This window comes from Pseudophryne corroboree, chromosome 9 (assembly GCF_028390025.1).
Source record: "Pseudophryne corroboree isolate aPseCor3 chromosome 9, aPseCor3.hap2, whole genome shotgun sequence".
NCBI lineage: Eukaryota > Metazoa > Chordata > Amphibia > Anura > Myobatrachidae > Pseudophryne > Pseudophryne corroboree.
This window is the reverse complement of record NC_086452.1, coordinates 231,255,724-231,275,344: the sequence shown is the minus strand read 5'-3', so window position 1 is coordinate 231,275,344 and position 19,621 is coordinate 231,255,724. Positions and strand designations below refer to the sequence as shown.

Sequence of the window (19,621 nt, the reverse complement as noted above, 5' to 3'; positions counted from 1 at the left end):
CAGGAGAGACACCCTGGCCCTGGGGGATAGGGTGATTAACCGATGCATCTGAAGATGTGATCCGGACCACTTGTCCAGTAAGTCCCATTTGAAGGTCCTCGCATGAAACCTGCCGAAGGGAATGGCCTCGTATGATGCCACCATCCTTCCCAGGACTCAAGTGCAGTGATGCACTGACACCTGTTTTGGTTTTAATAGATTCCAGACCAGTGTCTCGAGCTCCTGAGCTCTCTCTATCGGGAGATAAACCCTTTTCTGGTCTGTGTCTAGGATCATGCCTATGAGAGGCAGATGAGCTGTAGGAACCAACTGCGACTTTGGAATATATAGAATCCAGCCGTGTTGCCGTTACACTTCCAGAGAAAGTGATACGCTGTTCAGCAACTGCTCTCTTGATCTCGCTTTTATGAGAAGATCGTCCAAGTACAGGATAATTGTGACACCTTGCTTCCGCAGGAGCACCATCATTTCCGCCATTACCTTGGTGAATATTCTCGGGGCCGTGGAGAGACCAAACGGCAACGTCTGAAATTTGTAATGACAATCCCATACCGCAATTCTGAGGTACGCCTGATGAGGTGGATAAATGGGGACATGAAGGTATGCATCCTTTATGTCCAGAGTCACCATAAAATCTCCCCCTTTCAGGCTTGCAATGACCGCTCTTAGCGATTCCATCTTGAACTTGAACCTTTTCAGGTATATGTTCAGGGATTTTAAATTCAATATGGGTCTGATCGAACCGTCTGGTTTCGGGACTACAACATTGTCGAATAATAACCCCCTCCTTGTTGAAGGAGGGGAACCTTGACCACCACCTGTTGAAGATATAATTTGTGAATTGCAGTTAACACTGTTTCCCTCTCGTGGGGGGAAGCCGGCAGGGCCGTCGGGGAGGGGGGCATCTCCTCAAAGTCCAGCTTGTATCCCTGAGACACAATATCTATTGCCCAGGGATCTAACAGGGAGTGAACCCACTTGTGGCTGAACTTACTAAGGCATGCCCCCACCGGGCCTAGCTCCGCCTGTGGAGCCCCAGCGTCATGCAGTGGATTTTGTGGAAGCTGGGGAGGACTTCTGTTCCTGGGAACTAGCTGTGTTGTGCAGCTTCTTCCCTCTGCCCCCGCCTCTGGCAAGAAAGGACGCACCTCGGACTTTCTTGTTTCTTTGTTCGAAAGGCTGCATTTGATAATGTCGTGCTTTCCTAGGCTGTGCAGGAATATAAGGCAAAATATCAGAATTACCAGCTATAGCTGTGGAGACCAGGTCCGAGAACCCTTCTCCACACAATCCTCAGCCTTCCATATGCCTCTTAAGTCAGCATCATCTGTCCATTGCATATTCTACAGGACACGTCAAGCAGAAATCAACATAGCTTTGACTCTAGGACCCAGTAGACTCATGTCTCTTTGGGCATGTTTTATATATATATCTCTTAAGACAGCATCTTTAATATATATATATCTATATATCCATATATATATATATATATATACACATACATACTAGGGTCTCAATCTCTGCTGATAAGGTACCTGTCCACGCTTCCACAGCGCTATAAACCCATGCCGACACAATCGCCGGTCTGAGTAGTGTACCAGACTGTGCACGCTATCTGCAGGATCCCTGAGAATAGCTGTTACGTCAGGGCTACCTTTTGGGCAAATGTGACACCCTAGGGGAAGATTCCCATCGTATCCTGGCCCTAGTGGGGAAAGGATACTCCCTGAGAATTCTTTGTGGGAAACTGCAGTCTCTTGTCTGGAGATTCCCGCTCTTTTTCATCATGAGAGGAGGGAAATTTACCTCAGCTTTCTTCCCCTTAAACATGTGTACCCTTGGGTCAGGGACAGATGAGTCATCAGTGATATGCAAATCATCTTTTATTACAATATTCATATATTGAATACTTTTCTGCCATTTTGGCTGTAACTTTGCATTATCGTAGTCGACACTGGAGTCAGATTCCGTGTCGATATCAGTGTCTATTATTTTGGATAGTGATCATTGAGAGACTCTGAAGGTCTCTGCGACATAGGGACAGACATGGGTAGATTCCCTGTCTGTTCTCTAATCTTTTGTGCAATAAATTCACCTTAGCACTTAATTACACATATCCAAACAGGTGTCGGCGTTGTCGACGGAGACACCCTCTCACACATATATTTGCTCCATCTCCTCCTTAGGGGAGCCTTTTACCTCAGACATGTCGACACACACGTACCGACACACCACACACTCAGGGAATGCTCATCTGAAGACAGCTCCCCCACAAGGCCCTTTGGAGAGACAGAGAGAGAGTATGCCAGCACACACCCCAGCGCTATTAACCCAGGAATAACACAGTAACTTAATGTTAACCCAGTAGCTGCTGTTTATATTGATTTTTGCGCCTAATTATGTGCCCCCCCTCTCTTTTTACCCTCTTCTACCATGTAACTGCAGGGGAGATGCTGGGGAGCTTCCTCTCAGCGGTGCTGTGGAGAAAAAACATGGCGCTGGTGAGTGCTGAGGAAGAAGCGCCGCCCCCTCGACGGCGGGCTTCTGTCCCGCTTTCATGTACAATTTTTGGCGGGGGCTCATACATATATACAGAGCCCAACTGTATATATGCAAACTTTTGCCAAAGAGGTCTCTAATTGCTGCCCAGGGCGCCCCCCCCCCCCCCCCCCCCGGCGCCCTGCACCCTTACAGTGACCGGAGTATGTGGGTGTAGTGTGGGAGCAATGGCGCACAGCTGCAGTGCTGTGCGCTACCCCAGTGAAGACTGGAGTCTTCTGCCGCCGATTTCGAAGTCTTCTTGCTTCTTTCACCCGGCTTCTGTCTTCCGGCTCTGCGAGGGGGACGGCGGTGCGGCTCTGGGATCGGACGACGAGGGTGAGATCCTGTGTACGATCCCTCTGGAGCTAATGGTGTCCAGTAGCCTAAGAAGCAGGACCTAGCTTCAGAGAGTAGGGCTGCTTCTCTCCCCTCTGTCCCACGATGCAGGGAGTCTGTTGCCAGCAGAGCTCCCTGAAAATAAAAAAACCTAACAAAATACTTTCTTATAGCAAGCTCAGGAGAGCTCACTAAACAGCACCCAGCTCGTCCGGACACAGATTCAAACTGAGGTCTGGAGGAGGGACATAGAGGGAGGAGCCAGAGCACACCAGACTCTAAATTCTTTCTTAAAGTGCCCATGTCTCCTGCGGGGCCCGTCTGTTCCCCATGGTCCTTACGGAGTCCCCAGCATCCACTAGGACGTTAGAGAAAAATGTTTTAACCACTTGCCTGACAGGGTCACATCAGATACGACCATACCAGCAAGTGCTTTATCTGACCTGGTCGCACAGGATGCGACCAGTCAGATAAACAGTGTTAGCAGCTGCAGGGAAGGGAAACTTCCATCCGCTGCTGTGCTCAGAGGGACCGGAAGGTCCCTCTGCCTCTCTGCACCCTCCCTTCAGTGTTGCCATGCTGGTCGGTCAGCACAGCAGGACCCCCCATCCAGTGGCTGCAGACAAGGGGCCCGATTCAGACCTGATCACTGCTGTGCATTTTCGCACAGCAGGTGATTATGGAACTACTGCACATGCATATGCACCACAATACGCATGCGCATCGCCAACAGTGACAGGATGGTGCAAAAATTTGGATCGCTCAGCCATTCGCAAGCTGATTGACAGGAAGAGGCCATTTGTGGGTGGTAACTGGCCGTTTTATGGAAGTGTCAGGGAAAACGCAGGCGTTCCCAAGTATTTTCTGGGGTGGTGTGTGACGTCAGCTCCGGACCCGATCAGCCTGTTCTTTTCACAATGTAGGAGTAAGTCCTGACTGCACCCACTGGAAAAACCATTCAACAGTGAATGAGTTGTGAATGGATTTGCAGCTGTCCGCATGGTATTCACTTGCGATCACACCCTTGCATGGGGCAAATTTAAACTCCCCATGTGCAGCAACTATCTGATCGCAGGACAACAAAATTAGCAGCCCAGTGATTAGGCCGAGTAGCCGCTGGGAGAGGGTAAACCAAGCCCCCCCCCCCCCCCCAATTGTTCCAATCCAAATTTCTCTATCGTCCTAGTGGATGCTGGGGTTCCTGAAAGGACCATGGGGAATAGCGGCTCCGCAGGAGACAGGGCACAAAAAGTAAAGCTTTTCCAGATCAGGTGGTGTGCACTGGCTCCTCCCCCCATGACCCTCCTCCAGACTCCAGTTAGATTTTTGTGCCCGGCCGAGAAGGGTGCAATCTAGGTGGCTCTCCTAAAGAGCTGCTTAGAAAAAGTTTAGCTTAGGTTTTTTATTTTACAGTGATTCCTGCTGGCAACAGGATCACTGCAGCGAGGGACTGAGGGGAGAAGGAGTCAACTCACCTGCGTGCAGGATGGATTGGCTTCTTGGCTACTGGACATCAAGCTCCAGAGGGACGATCACAGGTACAGCCTGGATGGTCACCGGAGCCGCGCCGCCGGCCCCCTTGCAGATGCTGAAGTCAGAAGAGGTCCAGAATCGGCGGCTGAAGACTCCTGCAGTCTTCTAAAGGTAGCGCACAGCACTGCAGCTGTGCGCCATTTTCCTCTCAGCACACTTCACACGCGGTCACTGAGGGTGCAGGGCGCTGGGGGGGGGCGCCCTGGGAGGCAAATGTAACCTATATAAAGGCTAAAAATACCTCACATATAGCCCCTAGAGGCTATATGGAGATATTTAACCCCTGCCTGATTTCTCTAAATAGCGGGAGACGAGCCCGCCAGAAAAGGGGCGGGGCCTATCTCCTCAGCACACGGCGCCATTTCCTCTCACAGCTCCGCTGGTCAGGACGGCTCCCAAGTCTCTCCCCTGCACTGCACTACAGAAACAGGGTAAAACAGAGAGGGGGGGGCAAATTTATGGCGATATTTTGATATAACAAAGCAGCTATAAGGGAGCACTTATTATAAGGCTATCCCTGATATATATATAGCGCTTTTGGTGTGTGCTGGCAAACTCTCCCTCTGTCTCCCCAAAGGGCTAGTGGGTCCTGTCTTCGTTAGGAGCATTCCCTGTGTGTCTGCTGTGTGTCGGTACGTGTGTGTCGACATGTATGAGGACGATATTGGTGTGGAGGCGGAGCAATTGCCAAATATGAGGATGTCACCCCCTAGGGAGTCGACACCAGAATGGATGCCTTTATTTATGGAACTACGGGATAATGTCAACACGCTAAAGCAGTCGTTTGACGACATGAGGCGGCCGGACAATCAATTAGTGCCTGTCCAGGCGACTCAAACACCGTCAGGGGCTGTGAAACGCCCTTTGCCTCAGTCGGTCGACACAGACCCAGACGCAGGCACTGACTCCAGTGATGACGGTGACGAATCAACCGTATTTTCCAGTAGGGCCACACGTTATATGATTTTGGCAATGAAGGAGGCGTTACATTTAGCTGATACTACAGGTACCACTAAACAGGGTATTATGTGGGGTGTGAAAAAACTACCTATAGTTTTTCCTGAATCAGAAGAATTAAATGACCTGTGTAATGAAGCGTGGGTTGCCCCTGATAAAAAGCTGATAATTTCAAAGAAATTATTGGCATTATACCCTTTCCCGCCAGAGGTTAGGGAGCGCTGGGAAACACCTCCTAGGGTGGACAAGGCGCTAACACGCTTATCTAAACAAGTGGCGTTACCCTCTCCTGAGACGGCCGCACTTAAAGATCCATCAGATAGGAGGATGGAAAATATCCAAAAAAGTATATACACACATGCAGGTGTTATACTACGACCAGCTGTAGCGACTGCCTGGATGGGCAGTGCTGGGGTAGTTTGGTCAGAGTCCCTGATTGAAAATATTGATACCCTGGACAGGGACAATATTTTACTGTTGTTAGAACAAATAAAGGATGCATTTCTTTATATGCGTGATGCACAGAGGGATATCTGCACACTGGCATCACGGGTAAGTGCTATGTCCATTTCGGCCAGAAGAGCTTTATGGACGCGACAGTGGACAGGCGATGCGGATTCAAAACGGCATATGGAAGTTTTGCCGTATAAAGGGGAGGAGTTATTTGGAGTCGGTCTATCAGATTTGGTGGCCACGGCTACAGCCGGGAAATCCACCTTTCTACCTCAAGTCACTCCCCAACAGAAAAAGGCACCGACTTTTCAACCGCAGCCCTTTCGTTCCTTTAAAAATAAGAGAGCAAAGGGCTATTCATATCTGCCACGAGGCAGAGGTCGAGGGAAGAGACAGCAACACGCAGCTCCTTCCCAGGAACAGAAGCCCTCCCCGGCTTCTACAAAAGCCTCAGCATGACGCTGGGGCTTCTCAAGCGGACTCGGGGACGGTGGGCGGTCGTCTCAAAAATTACAGCGCGCAGTGGGCTCACTCGCAGGTAGATCCCTGGATCCTGCAGATAATATCTCAAGGGTACAGGTTGGAATTAGAGACAGATCCACCTCGCCGTTTCCTGAAGTCTGCTTTACCAACGTCCCCCTCCGAAAGGGAGACGGTTTTGGAAGCCATTCACAAGCTGTACTCTCAGCAGGTGATAGTCAAGGTACCTCTTCTACAACAAGGGAAGGGGTATTATTCCACTCTTTTTGTGGTACCGAAGCCGGATGGCTCGGTAAGGCCTATTCTAAATCTGAAGTCCTTGAACCTGTACATAAAGAAGTTCAAGTTCAAGATGGAGTCACTCAGAGCAGTGATAGCGAACCTGGAAGAGGGGGACTTTATGGTATCCTTGGACATCAAGGATGCGTATCTCCACGTTCCAATTTACCCCTCACACCAGGGGTACCTCAGGTTCGTTGTACAAAACTGTCACTATCAGTTTCAGACGCTGCCGTTCGGATTGTCCACGGCACCTCGGATCTTTACAAAGGTAATGGCCGAGATGATGATTCTTCTTCGAAGAAAAGGCATATTAATTATCCCATACTTGGACGATCTCCTAATAAGGGCAAGGTCCAGAGAACAGCTAGAGATGGGATTAGCACTGTCTCAAGAAGTGCTAAAACAGCACGGGTGGATTCTGAATATTCCAAAATCCCAGTTAATGCCGACAACTCGTCTGCTGTTCCTAGGGATGATTCTGGACACGGTTCAGAAAAAGGTTTTTCTCCCGGAGGAAAAAGCCAAGGAGTTATCCGAGCTTGTCAGGAACCTCCTAAAACCAGGAAAGGTGTCTGTACATCAATGCACAAGAGTCCTGGGAAAAATGGTGGCTTCTTACGAAGCAATTCCATTCGGCAGATTCCACGCAAGAATTTTCCAAAGGGATCTGTTGGACAAATGGTCAGGGTCGCATCTTCAGATGCACCTACGGATAACCCTGTCTCCAAGGACAAGGGTGTCTCTTCTGTGGTGGTTGCAGAGTCCTCATCTATTGGAGGGCCGCAGATTCGGCATACAGGATTGGATCCTGGTGACCACGGACGCCAGCCTGAGAGGCTGGGGAGCAGTCACACAAGGAAGAAACTTCCAGGGAGTATGGACGAGTCTGGAAACGTCTCTTCACATAAACATTCTGGAACTAAGAGCAATATACAATGCTCTAAGCCAGGCAGAACCTCTGCTTCAGGGAAAACCGGTGTTGATCCAGTCGGACAACATCACGGCAGTCGCCCATGTGAACAGACAGGGCGGCACAAGAAGCAGGAGTGCAATGGCAGAAGCTGCAAGGATTCTTCGCTGGGCAGAGAATCATGTGATAGCACTGTCAGCAGTGTTCATCCCGGGAGTGGACAACTGGGAAGCAGACTTCCTCAGCAGACACGATCTTCACCCGGGAGAGTGGGGACTTCATCCAGAAGTCTTCCACATGCTGGTAACCCGTTGGGAAAGACCAATGGTGGACATGATGGCGTCTCGCCTCAACAAAAAACTGGACAGGTATTGCGCCAGGTCAAGAGATCCGCAGGCAATAGCTGTGGACGCGCTGGTAACGCCTTGGGTGTACCAGTCGGTGTATGTGTTTCCTCCTCTGCCTCTCATACCAAAAGTATTGAGAATTATACGGCAAAGAGGCGTAAGAACGATACTAGTGGTTCCGGATTGGCCAAGAAGGACTTGGTACCCGGAACTTCAAGAGATGATCACGGAAGATCCGTGGCCTCTACCTCTAAGGAGGGACTTGCTTCAGCAGGGTCCCTGTCTTTTTCAAGACTTACCGCGGCTGCGTTTGACGGCATGGCGGTTGAACGCCGGATCCTAAAGGAAAAAGGCATGCCGGAAGAAGTCATTCCTACTTTGATTAAAGCAAGGAAGGAAGTAACCGTGCAACATTATCACTGAATTTGGCAAAAATATGTTGCGTGGTGCGAAGATCGGAGTGCTCCGACGGAGGAATTTCAACTGGGTCGATTCCTACATTTCCTGCAATCAGGATTGTCTATGGGTCTCAAATTGGGATCTATTAAGGTTCAAATTTCGGCCCTGTCGATTTTCTTTCAAAAAGAATTGGCTTCAGTCCCTGAAGTCCAGACCTTTGTTAAGGGAGTGCTGCATATACAGCCTCCTGTGGTGCCTCCAGTGGCACCGTGGGATCTCAATGTGGTTTTGGACTTTCTAAAATCTCATTGGTTTGAACCACTAAATAAGGTGGATTTGAAATATCTCACTTGGAAAGTGACCATGCTTCTAGCCCTGGCTTCTGCCAGGAGAGTATCAGAATTGGCAGCTTTATCTTACAAAAGCCCATATCTGATTTTCCATTCGGACAGGGCAGAACTGCGGACTCGTCCGCATTTTCTCCCTAAGGTGGTGTCAGCGTTTCATCTGAACCAGCCTATTGTAGTGCCTGCGGCTACAAGTGACTTGGAGGACTCCAAGTTACTGGACGTTGTCAGAGCATTAAAAATATATATTGCAAGGACAGCTGGAGTCAGAAAATCTGACTCGTTGTTTATATTGTATGCACCCAACAAGATGGGTGCTCCTGCGTCTAAGCAGACGATTGCTCGTTGGATCTGTAGCACAATCCAACTTGCACATTCTGTGGCAGGCCTGCCACAGCCTAAATCTGTAAAGGCCCACTCCACAAGGAAGGTGGGCTCATCTTGGGCGGCTGCCCGAGGGGTCTCGGCATTACAACTTTGCCGAGCAGCTACGTGGTCAGGGGAGAACACGTTTGTAAAATTTTACAAATTTGATACTCTGGCTAAGGAGGACCTGGAGTTCTCTCATTCGGTGCTGCAGAGTCATCCGCACTCTCCCGCCCGTTTGGGAGCTTTGGTATAATCCCCATGGTCCTTTCAGGAACCCCAGCATCCACTAGGACGATAGAGAAAATAAGATTTTACTTACCGATAAATCTATTTCTCGGAGTCCGTAGTGGATGCTGGGCGCCCATCCCAAGTGCGGATTATCTGCATAAATTGTACATAGTTATTGTTAACTAATTCGGGTTATTGTTGAAGGAAGCCATCTTTCAGAGGCTCCGCTGTTATCATACTGTTAACTGGGTTTAGATCACAGGTTGTACGGTGTGATTGGTGTGGCTGGTATGAGTCTTACCCGGGATTCAAAATCCTCCCTTATTGTGTACGCTCGTCCGGGCACAGTACCTAACTGGAGTCTGGAGGAGGGTCATGGGGGGAGGAGCCAGTGCACACCACCTGATCTGGAAAAGCTTTACTTTTTGTGCCCTGTCTCCTGCGGAGCCGCTATTCCCCATGGTCCTTTCAGGAACCCCAGCATCCACTACGGACTCCGAGAAATAGATTTATCGGTAAGTAAAATCTTATTTTTTTGTCCCAAATAACAAATTGTTTATGCCATACACAGCACCAACAATATAAAACTGAGTAAAAAAAGCAACAAAGAAACATCAACATGTAGATATGAAAATGAAAATAAAAAATGTGAGAAGCTTATTTATATCTATAGCAGAGGTTCTGAAGTGCAGTCCTTAAACACAATGGTCCAGGTTTTAGTTATATCCCTGGCTCAGCACAAATGATTAAATAAAAATAACTCAGGTGCTAATTAGGTTACCTGTGGCCAAGCATGGATAAACTTAAAACCTGGACCGCTGGGGTGCCTTGAAAACCGTGTATGAGAAACTTTGCTCTATAGTAAGGACAAATGAGAAAGAGGGAGCAAGCCCCTAGTTTCATCTGGTAGAGGGTAGCATAAAGGCAAATTCCTTAGCCAAACGAGGGTCTAAAAAAATGAGGAGTGCCATTAACCATGACTTTGAGTCTAGCTGGAATCAACACACTATATTGATAGCGTTTGTCAAAGAGAGCTTTACAGATAGGAGAAAACATCCTGTGTCCCGAGGCTGAAAACTCCTGAAATATCACAGTCTTGTTACCCCCCACTAATAACGAAGCAGTTTTTTGGTAGGTGTAGAGCACCATTTCCCTACAGTTCAGATACTTGCCTATGACTGGCCAAGGGTTAGTGTCAGAGGGGACCCTGCTCTGGACCCAACCTATGTGCCCTTTCAATAAGCATAGGAGACCCTGTAATTGTAAGGCCCAGGGTTTATACCATATCTGTTTGCAGATAATTTAACAGAGCCGGACCTTTCATAATAAGGGTTTTAACAATACAGATTGTTTGCAATCGCTATCCCTCCACAAGTAAACTGGAAATAGTGCCGGATAAAATGGAGAGATAGTTTAGGCACCAGCGAAAAGTAATGTATCCTATATCAGTCTGGGAGCTGCTAAGCACCCTGAGTGGTCCATTCTCAGTATAGAAATAACACAGAAGGGTGGGGGGTGTGGTGTTAGCGCTCACCTGGTATGTGTGTAAGGTAGAAAGAGTAAATAGAAAAATAAGAATTGTGCTGTTAATTTGTAGGAATGAGCAATCAGTACAATGTGAAGGTGAATGATAATAGGATTTTAATTACCTGCCAGTAAATCCTTTTCTCGTAGTCCGTAGGGGATACTGCCAATCCATTTAGTACCATGGGGTATAGATGGGTCCACTAGGAGCTTTGGGCACTTTAAGAATTTGATAGTGTGTGCTGGCTCCTCCCTCTAAACCCCTCCTACCAGACTCAGTCTAGGAAACTGTGCCCGAGGAGACGGACATACTTTGAAAGAAGTATAGATAATGAAAGTGGTGAGATTACGAACACACACAAAACAAGAGGAAAGCCATGCTAACCAAACTTGAAACCAGGAACAGCAACAGCTGAACCAAACAACATTACTGAACCAAGTAACAGTGCAGGAAGAATGAAGCACCGGGCGGGCGCCCAGTATCGGACTATGAGAAAAGGATTTACCTGTAGGTAATTAAAATCCTATTTTCTCTTACGTCCTAGGGGATACTGGGAATCCATTTAGTACCATGGGGAAGTACCAAAGCTCCCAAACTGGGTGGGAGAGTGCTGAGGTTCCTGCAGAACTGACTGACCAAACTGAAGGTCCTCAGAGGCCAAAGTATCGAACTTGTAAAACTTTGCAAACGTATTCGAACCTGACCAAGTAGCTGCTCGGCAGAGCTGTAAAGCCGAGACACCCCAGGCAGCCGCCCGAAAAGAACCCACCGACCTAATAGAGTAGGCCTGTATAATTTTTGGAACCGGAAAGCCTGCTGTGGAATAAGCATGCTGGATAGTGAGCCTGATCCAGCGTGCAATTGACTGCTTTGAAGCAGGACACCCAATTTTATTGGGATCATAAAGAACGTACAGCGTGTCCGATTTCCTTTGACGAACTGTCCTCTTTACATATACCTTCAAAGCCCCCACAATGTCCAAAGACTTTGAAGTCGCAGAGGCGTCTGTGACAACCGGAACCACAATAGGTTGGTGGATGTGAAAAGCGGACACCACCTTAGGAAGAAACTGCTGACGAGTCCCGAGTTCAGCTCTGTCCTCATGGAAAATTAAGTAGGCGCTCTTGTAAGACAATACCCTCAGCTCCGACACACGTCTTGCTGAAGCCAAGGCCAGCAGTGTGACGGTCTTCCACGTAAGGTACTTTTTGTCCACCTCCTGTAATGGTTCAAATCAGTCTGATTGGAGGAGGTGCAGAACGAGATTGAGAATCCAAGGTGCCGTGGGAGGTACGAAGGGATGTTGTATGTGCAAAACATCCTTCGAGACCGTCTGGACATCAGGGAGAGAAGCCAATTGTTTCTGAATGTAAATAGACAAGGCTGAAATCTGGACTTTAACGGAGCCTAGACGTAGGCCCACATCCACTCCCGACTGCAGAAAATAAAGGAAACGTCCCAGATGAAATTCTATCGCAGAATATTGTCTGCTTTCACACCAAGAGACATATTTCTTCCAAATACGGTGGTAATGTTTAGACGTTACCCGCTTCCTGGCTTGGCTCATAGGGGGTCATTCTGACCCATTCGCACGCTGCTTTTTGTTGCAGCCAAATGAACGGGTCCCTACTGCGCATGAGCCGGCGCTGTAGTGTGCCAGCGCATGCCAGACGGCCGAAGGCCGTAGCAGGGCTGCGATTGCCTCTGCCTGATTGACAGGCAGAGGCGATCGCTCGGCGGCAGGGGGCAGAACGGCGGTGTTTGGCCGCCGTTTGGCCGCCGTTTCGTGGGAACGGGGTGCAAGCCGCAGTGGCTGCGTGAAGTCACACGCAGCCGCTGCGAGCCGGGGAGTGATGAGTAGCTCCCGGCCAGCGTGCTAAAGCTGCGCTGGCCGGGAGCTACTCTTGAAGTGCAAAGGCATCGCCGCTGTGCGATGTCTTTGCACTTCTGCAGGGGGGCCGGCACGACATGCGGGGCGGACTAGCCCTGTGCTGGGCGAACCCCCGCATGTCAGTGTGAATGATCGTAGCTGTGCTAAATTTAGTACAGCTACGATCAACTCGGAATGACCCCCATAGTTGGGATGACTTTGTCAGGAATCCCTTTCCTGGCTAGAATCAGCCATTCAACTTCCATACAGTTAAACGTAGCCGCGGTAAGTCGTGATAGAGGAACAGGCCCTGTTGCAGAAGATCACTGCAAAGAGGTAGGGCCACGGATCTTCGATCAGCATCTCGAGAAGATCAGCGTACCAGGCCGTTCCCGGCCACTCCGGAGCAATGAGTATTGCTTGAACCTTTTCCCTTTTTATTCTCTTTAGAATTCTTGGTTTCAGAGCAAGTGGAGGAAACATGTACACCAGCTGGTAGACCCACAGAGTTGTCAGAGCGTCTACCGCCACTGCTTGTGGGTCTCTCGACCTGGAACAATACCGCTTGAGCTTCTTGTTGAGACGAGAGGCCATCATGTCGATCTGTGGATATCCCCACCGACGTGTCAACCACTGGAACACCTCCAGGTGAAGGCCGCACTCCCCCGGATGCACGTCGTGTCTGCTGAGGAAGTCTACTTCCCATTTGTCTACTCCCGGAATGAAGACCGCCGACAACGCCACAGCGTTTTTTTCCACCCAGAGGAGAATTCTTGACACCTGTGACATTGCTGCTCTGCTTTTCATTCCGCCCTGTCGGTTTATGTACGTTACTGCCATCACATTGTCCGACCGGACTTGAGTGGCCTGATTCCAAAGTAGAGATGAGGCCTGCCGAAGTGCGCTGTAGATAGCCCTGAGTTCCAGGATGTTTATTGGAAGGACTACTTCCTGACTTGATCATCTTCCTTGAAACTGCACACCCTGGGTGACTGCTCCTCAACCTCTGAGGCTTGCATCTGTGGTTAGCAGAATCCAATTCTGAATCCCGAACCTCTGACCCTCGATGAGGAAGTCTGTAGCCACCACAGAAGGTAGATCCTGAATCTTGGCGACAGACGGATCCTCTGGTGCATGTGAAGATGCAATCCGGACCATTTGTCCAATAGATCTAGCTAGGCCTCACATGAAACCTTCCGTACTGAAGTGCCTCGTAAGAGGCCACCATTTTCCCTTGAAGGCAAATGCACAGATGCATCAAGATCCAGGTTGGCTTAAGGACAGCCCGAACCATCGACTGGATTACCATAGCCTTCTCAAAGGGAAGGAACACTCTCTAAGACTCTGTGTCCAGTATCATTCACAGGAAAGGAAGCCTCTGTGTTGGTTCCAGGTGAGATTTTTGTAAGTTCAGAATCCACCTGTGATCCAGGAGTAGGTTGAGGGGCCAATGCTATCCAACAACCGCTCTCTGGATGGTGCAGTTACGGAATTATGTTCACTCCCTATTTGCGGAGTAGAAACATCATCTCTGCCATCACTTTGGTGAACACTTTTGGTGCCGTGGAGAGACCAAATGGCAGGGCTTGGAACTGGTAGTGACAGTCCTGCAGTGCAAACCGTAGATAAGCCTGATGAGGTGGCCAGATTTGAATGTGAAGGCACGCTTCCTCGAAGAATTTTAGTTGGGCTCCCACCTGCCAGTCGTCCAGGCAAAGCGGTCCACCGTCATGCTGAAGGTTTTGAGCTCTGTTCATGTGAACCGTCAGTTTCTGGTTTGCGTGGTTTCTCTTACTGCTAATGCCAAGCTTAGCCGGGTCGCAAACTAAGAACCTAGATTAGGGACTTAGGCCCTCATTCCGAGTTGATCACTCGCTGCCAATTTTTCACAGCGCAGCGATCAGATTACTGCTGCGCATGCGTATGCACCGCAATGCGCACGCGCATCGTACGGGTACAAACAGCATCATTGCTGTGCAATGCTTCTAGCGATGAATACATTTGCACAACTGATCGCAAGGAGATTGACAGGAAGAAGGCGTTTATGGGTGTCAACTGACCGTTTTCTGGGAGTGGTAGGGAAAATGCAGGTGTGTCCAGGCGTTTGCAGGGCGGGTGTCTGATGTAAATTCCGGGACCAGACAGGCTGAAGTGATCGCAAGGGCTGAGTAAGTTCAGACCTACTCAGAAATTGCAAAAAACATTTAAGTGCCAATCGGCTGCACATGCGATCGCACATTTGCAAAGCAAAAATATACTCCCCCGTGGGCAGCGACTATCTGATCGCTGCTCTGCAAAAAATAGCTAGCGAGCGATCAACTCGGCATGAGGGCCTTAGTACACTAATAACTGCTCCCCCCCTACTATTACCCCCTGGTACCGCTGAGGTAATCTGGAGTCTCTCCAGAGGAGTTGCGCGTCCCCGTCAGTCAGCGTCTGTGTATGCTGCAGAGGGAAAATAGCGCTGGTGAGATGCTGGATCCACTCATAGTGAAGCCCCACCAATGGCGCGTGGTCTTCCCGTTCTTTTTTATACTGGCTGTTTGTGTCTGAGTGCATAAAATGGAGACAGACTCTTTTTATGGCTTTGTTGCCAGTCTGGGTACTGTGTCCGCTGTTCAGTGTCTGTGTCTTTACACAGCGGGAGATGCAGTCCGCCCCATTCAGAAGCCGTGCGTCTCCGTACCCTCATGCTGCCATAATGGCCGGTGACCCGCTAACCGGGACACTAGCTTAGTACTCACCACTCTTCTTTCTTCTGGCTCTGTTAGGGGTGGCGGTGTGCTGCGGAAATGTATGCTTGCCGTGGTGGGGCTTGCAAATAGTTCCCTCAGGAGCTAGTGTCATGGCAGCGGGGAACGGGATCATTAACCCTTCAAGAGGCTGGGCCGTTCCACCCCCCTAAGTCCCACGAAGCAGGCAGGCTGGTGCCATCCAGTCCTGCCTGAAAATAACAAACATATAAAATAAATGCAGAAAACTCTTCAGGAGCTTCCAGAGACGTGACCGGCTCCTCCAGGCACATTTTCTAAACTCAGTCTGGTAGGAGGGGCATAGAGGGGAGGAGCCAGCACACCTAATCAATTTCTTAAAGTGCCCAAGGCTCCTAATGGACCCGTCTATACCCCATGGTACTAAATGGATTCCCAGTTTCCTCTAGGACGTAAGAGAAAAATGATTTATTATGACCGCACACTATGGTAGGAAGTCACAGTGCTTCCTGATGTTTAAAGGTTGGCAGTACAAGTCCAATAGAAAGTTAGTCTATGTGAAAGAAGGAGGTGAGGGTAGTGTCACTCATATGCAGGGGCCCCTCTAAAAAGGGTGTCAGGTAGTCTTTTAGGGAACCCTTTGTGCGCATAGGCCCCTAATCTCGGAGCCTATGGACCCTGATGTTGATTGCACCTCACCTATTTGTAAAGGGTTACAAATGGAGCTGCAGTTCAGTGTTTGTGGAAGTGGGTAGCGGTGTCCCGCTCTAGCACTATCCACTTACCCCTGTCTTTAGGTCGGAGAAGGAGAAGCCCTGTTGTCAATGAGGAATTGTAGTTGCTGCCATCACCGTGCCGCTGTCTGAGTCCCCATTCGCGTTCCACGTGTGGTCCTGCGGGTACCGGTATCAACTTCCTGGAAGTGTCACGTGACCATCTGTCACGCCGGGCTGCGCCACCTCTATCCTCTCCGGCCTGTGTCTGCTGTCCGCTGTCTAAATCACTCTGAAAACATGCTGGCGATGTGGAAATGCCCCCCAACGCGTGTCAGCCCGGTTAGGCCTTTGTCAAGGATGACTCTAGTAGTGCTGGATAATCTATTATAGTGATGTGCAATCAACATCAGGGCGCATAGGCCTGGGGATTGGGGTCCCATGCACACAAAGGGTTCCCTAAAAGACGCCCTCACCTCCTTGTTTCACAGACTAACTTTTTATTGGACTTGTACTGCCAACCTTTAAACATCAGGAAGCACTGTGATTTCCTACAATAGTGTGCGGTCATAACAAATCATTTATCATTCACCATCACATTGTACTGATTGCTCATTCCTACAAATTAACATCACAATTCTTATTTTTCCATTTACTCTTTCTACCTTACACACATACCAGGTGAGTGCTAACACCACACCCCCCACCCAGTAGCGGCTCTTGCCACAGTCAAGCAGGCTTTTTGCCCGGGGCGCCGCTACCCCAAGGGTGCCGCTGCCGCTGTGGCAAGAGCCGCTACTCCTGACACCCTCTCAGCAGCTGCAGCGGGCGTCCGCTGAAGCCGGTGTCACTGGCTGACGCTAGAGGTCATAATTGACCCCTAGTGTCAGTGCGGCACAGCTATGGGAGAGACATCATGACATCTTTCCCATAGAGAGGAGCCGGCAGCAGCCAGAGACAGCAGCAGCAGCGGTCCGGAAGCAGGAGCAGGGCTGGTAAGTATTGTTTTTTTGTTTGTTTTTCTTGTTTGCAAGCGGCGCTACTACAGGGGGCACAACTACAGGGGGCACATACTGGGGGCACTGCTACGAGGCACAGCTACTGGGGGCAAATCTACAGGGGGCACAACTACAGGGGGCACATACTGGGGGCACTGCTACAGGGGTAACAGCTACTGGGGGCAAATCAACTAGGGGCACAGCTACTGGGGGCACTACTACAGGGGGCACAGCTACTGGGGGCAAATCTACAGGGGGCATAACTACTAGGGGCACATACTGGGGGCACTACTACATGGGGCACCGCTACAGGGGGCAAATCAACTGGAGGCACAGCTACTGGGGGCACTACTACAGGGGGCACAGCTACTGGGGAAAATCTACTGGGGGCAAATCTATTGGGGGCACAGCTACAGGGGGCACAGCTACTGGGGGCACAACTACTGGGGACACAGCTACAGGGGGATAACTGTGGCCATGCCCCTTCCCTATGAAGAAGCCACGCCCCTATTTTTGACCGCGTGCCGAAGGCATGCACCAACTCTATTTTACCGTGGGGGCGGAGGGGGGGCCACAGAAACTTTCGCCCTGGGCGCCACAAGGTCTAGAACCGGCCAAGCCCACACCCTAAATTGTGCCGGATGCCATGACGCCCAGATCGCTGCGAGATACCGGCTGTTATCGGACGTTTTTTTTAAAGGGGTAATCACTTACAAGGAATGGTTTTGCCCTGTAAGTGATTGTCCCTTTAATCACTTGACTGGCATGATGCGACCATGCCAGCAAGTGCTTTATCTGACCTGCACAGGATGCGACCAGTTAGATACACACTGTTTGCAGCTGCAGGGAAGAGAAACTTTCCTCCGCTGCTGCTCTCAGAGGCACCCTGCCCCAATGTTTGCCATGCTGCCAGTTATTGCTGATCAGTCAGCGCGGCAGGATATTTCTCCCCCCCCCCCTCCCCCCCCAGCGGCCGCTGGGGAGGAGTACATTAACCCCCTCAAGCCCCACCAACGTGTACCTAATGGCCGCCCTGGTTCATCCATTAATGAATGGTCGCAATGTTTCCGATGTTCGCAATATTCCGATGGTGCTGACCAATGTTTGGGGAGAAACATTTTTTTTACAAATATAAAAAATATATATATATATATATTTATATATATATATATTTTACTTAAATCATTTTGGATAACATTAAATACATGTTCTTCACCTAATTCACTTATAAAAAAGCCCAACAATTTCTGAGCGGTTTTTTGAGTAAAAAATTGTTAGTTAAGTGGAGAAAACAATGTCTGAGATCGGCTGGCATCTTGCACCTACGGTGATCTCGGATGTCATTACTTCCAGTCCTTAGTGTCCTTTTTTATAAATAAATAGAAAGGAGTGTAGTTCAATTCCAGATAGCATTGTTAGCTCTTAAGCATTCTCAAGAGTTTTTTAGGATATTTGCTTGTGTCTTAAAAAAAAGTGATGTGATAAAACATTTGTAGTGTTATATTCTGAATCACCACCTAAAAGTTTATAGAAAATGCCAGTTTTCATCCTTGTTGCCCTGTAAACTCTGTTATAAAAAAAAAAGTACTTTAAATGATTATAAGATTAAGTTATATATTGATATTCAAGTTCTGATTTCTGTTGGCAGATACAAATAATGGTGTTTACAACTATCCTATTCTATGTGTGGACTCTGAACACCGACCGTGAAGAAGAATTAGTTGACCCCTCTGATATGCTGAATTATGATGCAGCCACACAAACGATGAGAGCGATTTGGAAGGTATTACAGTGAAAGCATGAATCACAATTGTAGAACAATTAGAGGATGGCATATCTATACCTCCGAACATGGCACACATCACCAACACTCCTGATATTGCAACTGCAATAACGTGATGATTTTATTTTGAAAAATATTGGAAAAATAAGTAGAATAAGGATATCTACTAGACATGACCACCAGGCACCAAAGTTACATGTGTTGAATCAATATATGCTTATAAAAAAAACTTTGATCAGTTTGTGGATTAGGGAAAAAGTGTGACGTTGTGGAGCAGAGCATTTTGTACCAAACAGAAACTGTCATATTAGAGAAGCCAAAAAAAAAACCTAAGAACTTCATTTTACCCATGAGAGTGTTATAACCTTAAACATCCTGGTAAGCAGCATGTTTAAAGTTATAACACCTCCACGAGCATAAGGCTATAAAGAGCATTAAATACATGATTTTCCCACACATCAATTCCCTCCCGCTCTCCTATATTTATTACACTGTTTTGTACCCAATGCATTCTGGAGTACTGTGGACATCATCTCTTGCTGATAACACTGGAGAACATTGGTTCCTGCTAACACTTCAGGAAAGGAAGCCTCAAAGACTGACACATTATTAGCCCATTGAGGCTTTTATTAGGTGCACATCTGTATTGAACACATGAATGCTCGGCCCCGAGCCTCTACTATTTGGCAGCTTTAGGCGGCTGCCTAGGGGCCCATGTTTGGTACATACCCTAAAAGATATCCCACCTCACCCATACCTTACTGAAGTATTCAGTTTTCCCATTTCCTGCACAGTTTTTGAAACAAAAGGGTGTACTGCGACTTTTGAATCACCCTGTA

General features: G+C 48.8%; 1 protein-coding gene across 3 annotated transcripts in view; it reads left to right on the top strand.

The window, feature by feature from the left end:
* The window catches only part of LOC134957927 (uncharacterized), a 323,394-nt gene that overhangs the window by 40,828 nt on the left and 262,945 nt on the right, over window positions 1-19,621 (top strand). For all 3 annotated transcript variants that reach the window (XM_063940176.1, XM_063940175.1, XM_063940174.1), the window contains exon 2: window positions 18,648-18,782. In XM_063940176.1, the coding sequence (XP_063796246.1) occupies window positions 18,648-18,782 (135 nt within the window). The remainder of the gene's footprint in view (window positions 1-18,647; window positions 18,783-19,621) is intronic.